The following is a 4645-nucleotide window of genomic DNA, read 5'->3' as shown; positions in this document are numbered from 1 at the left end:
CCACTCAAAACAACGAATTAAACATAATAAACACGCAGACACTCAGAGCGGTGTCAGGAGTCACTCTGGCAGAGTAGCGCCCCCTCTCTTTCCTCAGTGTGGTACACAGAACCACACTGAGGAAAGAGAGGGGGCAGAAGACTCCGGCTCCCCCAGCCTACTGATCCTGCTCCACCTACTCAGTGACGCCGTGTTCCACCAAGACTGAAAGAACGAGATTGTGGATACAAGTGTCAGGACTCATGGTGGAGCCATTGGTCCTCCACAGTGAAAGGAGACAGCTAAAGTGGTTCAGGACAACGTCTAAGAGAACCACTGGTGTCCTCTAACTGAACCAAGGACGTCTGACTCAGCCCTTCAGCCCGGTCCAAACTACCAGGAGAAATGACATCTCTTGGTTGGTCTTCCAGAAGCTTGACGTCCTTCAGAAGTGTTGGGGGAAGACAGGGGTGTCCGGGCTGATTGTCTCTCCATACTGCCACTGGGACCGTATGCAGGCCGAGTTGGATAGAAGATGAATGAATGAACCATTTTAGGTCTATCAGTCGAACTCTTTCATTCTCCTGTTTCCGTCCTTCAGACTGGAACATGACCTCCTATGGTTCTCCGTCTCCATACGACCGTGGGGAAGCAGCTCTGGTCCTGCCCATCGCCCTGCAGCACCTCACCCCGACCTCCGTCTCCATCATCGGTATCGGATGTGTGGCTGCAGCCGTCATGTCGTCAGCTGACTCTGCTTTGCTTTCTGCTGCTTCAGTTTTCACCAACAACATCTACAAGAACCTCCTGAGACCAAAGGTGAGCTGATCTAGAATCCAACTAAACTGCTTCTTCTTACTACTACAGTACCCAACTCCCCATTCAATGGTTTTACTGTATGGAGAGGAGCCAATAAGGATGATTTGACAGACTGAATGAATGAACATCTGGTTTATAATTCATTGTTTTCTCCCCAGGCACCAGACAGGGAGACCCTGTGGGTGATCCGTGCTGCTGTGGTTGTGGTGGGTGTGGCTGGAACATCTCTGACCAGCCTGAAAAACAGCAGTGTGCTCTTCTGGTTTCTTGGAGCCGAAGTGTCATACGTCCTCATCTTCCCTCAACTCGTCTGTGTCCTCTTTTCTAAAGTGTCCAATGCTTACGGGGCTCTTATAGGCCTTCTGGTGGGACTGGGGGTACGACTCCTCAGTGGACACACATCTCTGGGACTGCCCGTCATCCTCCATTTCCCAGGATGCACTCTGGAGGAGGGCGTCTACGTCCAGTACTCTCCGGTTAAGACCATCTCCATGGTGTCTGGTCTGGTCTCCATCTTGCTCTTCTCCTACCTGACGTCTGAGCTCTTCAATAGAAACCTGCTGTCTGAGAGGTGGGACGTGTTCAAAGTGAAACACCGGCAGCTGCCACAAACACCAGCAGGTGGCGCCACAGAGCTGAAGGAGAATGAGAAGCGGAATGGAAACCTCCCTCCTTCTGACATAACAGAACCAATGATGAGCACATGTTAACATTCCTGTCTGGTGTTTATTTACTCATGTAATGAATGAAGGGGGAAACTACAATCTAGGCTCATGAAATCCATTGCTTCATGCTCCTCGTCCATCCTTCCATCTTGTATTCTGCTTATCCAATTCAGGGTCGGGGGTTCTGGAGCCGATCCCAGCTACTGTGGGCGAGGCCAGGATCCACCCTGGACAGGTTGCTGGTCTGTCACAGTGTCACGCTCGTCTGTCCAATATACATGAAATGTGATGCAATTAGAAGAAGCTCTTTTTAAACATGGTACCTTATTTTCAATGTTTCATTTAATTAAATCTGAGACATTTCCTGTCAAATGGAAACAAACGGCACCAACATCCTTGTGTTTTTGTTTTGTTTATTTTGTTTATTTGCCACTGAGGACTGATGCATTGTTTAGTATTATTATACTTGTTCGATGTGTTGAACTTTCTTGGTTTGGGTTTACTAAGTGGCTTAAAGGAGCCAATTAAAAATACTTTGTTATATTACTGAAGTAGTGTTCAGAAGTATCTGTACTTTACTTGAGTTTTCACATGTATTCCAACTTTCACTAATACATCAGTTAGTGATTGAAGATGAATAATTAGAGGTAGAAAAAGCTTGTTCAGTAAATAAACTGCTGTAATCCAAACATTTGACTTTTTTATGTTGCTTTAGAGAAACGGTTTACAAAGAAATAGAATATATAGCAGGCCAGCAGCTCGGGAGCATAAACCCCCCACACCCTCACATACTCACACAAGACGACACCCATACTTATATATAGAATACACACCCCCACACACACATACACCCATGCTCACATTCACCCCACCACACACACACACACACACACACACATACACCCATGCTCACATTCACCCCACCACACACACACACACACACACACACACACACACACACACACACACCTATCTGCACTCGTATCTCCCTGATACCTGTCTACACTGTGATCTCCTTGATACCTATCTACACTGTGATCTCCTTGATACCTATCTACACTGTGATCTCCTTGATACCTGTCTACACTGTGATCTCCTTGATACCTGTCTTCACTGTGATCTCCTTGATACCTATCTACACTGTGATCTCCCTGATACCTGTCTACACTGTGATCTCCTTGATACCTATCTACACTGTGATCTCCCTGATACCTGTCTACACTGTGATCTCCTTGATACCTATCTACACTGTGATTTCCTTGATATCGATCTACACAATGTGATCTCCTTGATACCTGTCTACACAATGTGATCTCCATGTTACCTATCTACACACTATGATCTCACTGATGCCTATCTACACTGTGATCTCCCTGATACCTATCTCCACTGTGATCTCCCTAATACCTATCTACACCGTGATCTCCCTGATACCCATCTACACTGTGATCTCCCTAATACCTATCTACACTGTGATCTCCCTGATACCTGTCTACACACTGTGATCTCCCTGATACCTATCCACACTGTGATCTCCTTGATACCTATCTACACTGTGATCTCCCTGATACCTGTCTACACTGTGATCTCCCTGATACCTGTCTACACACTGTGATCTCCTTGATACCTATCTACACACTGTGATCTCCCTGATACCTATCTACACACTGTGATCTCCCTGATACCTATCCCCACTGTGATCTCCCTGATACCTATCCACACTGTGATCTTCCTGATACCTGTCTACACACTCTGATCTCCCTGATACCTATCTACAGTATGTGATCTCCCTGATACCTATCTACAGTCTGTGATCTCCCTGATACCTCTCTACACTGTGATCTCCTTGATACTTGTCGACACTGTGATTTCCCTGATACCTATCTACACTGTCATCACCCTGATACCTATCTACACTGTGATCTCCCTGATTCCTGTCTACACTGTGATCTCCCTGATACCTCTCTACACACTGTGATCTCCTTGATACCTGTCTACACTGTGATGTCCTTGATACCTGTCTTCACACTGTGATCTCCTTGATACCTGTCTACTGTGATCTCCCTGATACCCATCTACACTGTGATCTCCCTGACACCGATCTACACACTGTGATCTCCCTGATATCTATCTACACTGTGATCTCCCTGATACCCATCTACACTGTGATCTCCCTGATATCTATCTACACTGTGATCTCCCTGATACCTATCTACACACTGTGATCTCCCTGATACCTATCTCCACTGTGATCTCCCTGATTACTATCTACATGCACTCTGGCTGTGTACACCAGTCCAAACATTCTGACCAAAGACCTGTGAAGACTTATCGTTATACCTGGGCCACCCCATTCCAGTCTCACCTGCACTTTGCCTGTTAGACGATCTCACAGAAATTAAAAGAGAGAAAAACGAGTCCTTCACACTCCTGGTCTCTCGAAGTGTGACCAAAAAGCCAATCCTCATGAACTGGAAATCCAAAAGTAATCTGAATGTAAAGTTATTTCAAAACGTACTCCTAGACCACATCACATTGGAGAGAATTTCTGCTTGTAGGAAGAATCAATTGAGTTGACATGGTCCCCAATAATTAATTTACACCATGTAGCCCTGGGGGGGGGGGGGGGGGGGGGGGGGGGGGGTAGTACCGCCTTGGGGCTCTTGGGGTCATCTGTGGCTGGGGCGTTGAGGCTTGGGTGGTTGGCGGCCCTGCAATCTGGGGGGGTGCTGGCATCTATCCTGGGGAGTGGCGGCCTGGCCTGGGGGGTACTGGGGAGGTTGTGTGGGGGAGGGTCTGCTCTGGTTTGGGGGTGGTCCCGCTGGGGAAGGGTGGGGGTGCTGGGAGTTGGGCCTTAATGACCTAATTAAAAAGTTGCATCAAGCAGGTAGTGCAAATAAATAAATAGATAAATAGTACAACAACAGACTACAACTTAGTACTAATAAATAGCAGTAATAGTAAGAATGTGATAATAAAAGTGAGTCAGATATAAATAGAACAGAGAATGAAGGTCAAAGGTTAAATATGTATCAGCAGGAGGCCCGGCAGTGATCAGAACTGAGTTTTTAGAAAAACCACTTGGTTTTATGTTGAGATCCGGGGGCATGTTGTCGACAGCTGCTGAAAGTAACTACAAAGTTATTGGGAATGTTTTTTTCCAACTCCTGTTCAGCAGCTTC

General features: G+C 46.5%; 1 protein-coding gene across 1 annotated transcript; it reads left to right on the top strand.

Annotated features, from left to right (window-relative positions):
• Positions 1–669: 669 nt before the first annotated feature.
• LOC308136422 (high affinity choline transporter 1-like) lies at positions 670–1701 on the top strand. Its single transcript, XM_080504759.1, has 2 exons — positions 670–798; positions 957–1701. Exons 1-2 carry the CDS (start codon positions 718–720, stop codon positions 1506–1508), a joined length of 633 nt encoding a protein of 210 aa, XP_080360885.1. The 5' UTR covers positions 670–717; the 3' UTR covers positions 1509–1701.
• Positions 1702–4645: the final 2944 nt, after the last annotated feature.

The sequence above is a fragment of the Blennius ocellaris genome (genome assembly GCF_963422515.1).
Source record: "Blennius ocellaris genome assembly, chromosome: 2".
Classification (NCBI taxonomy): domain Eukaryota; kingdom Metazoa; phylum Chordata; class Actinopteri; order Blenniiformes; family Blenniidae; genus Blennius; species Blennius ocellaris.
Note: the sequence above shows the minus strand (reverse complement) of the source record. Positions and strands in the feature narration are given on the sequence as shown.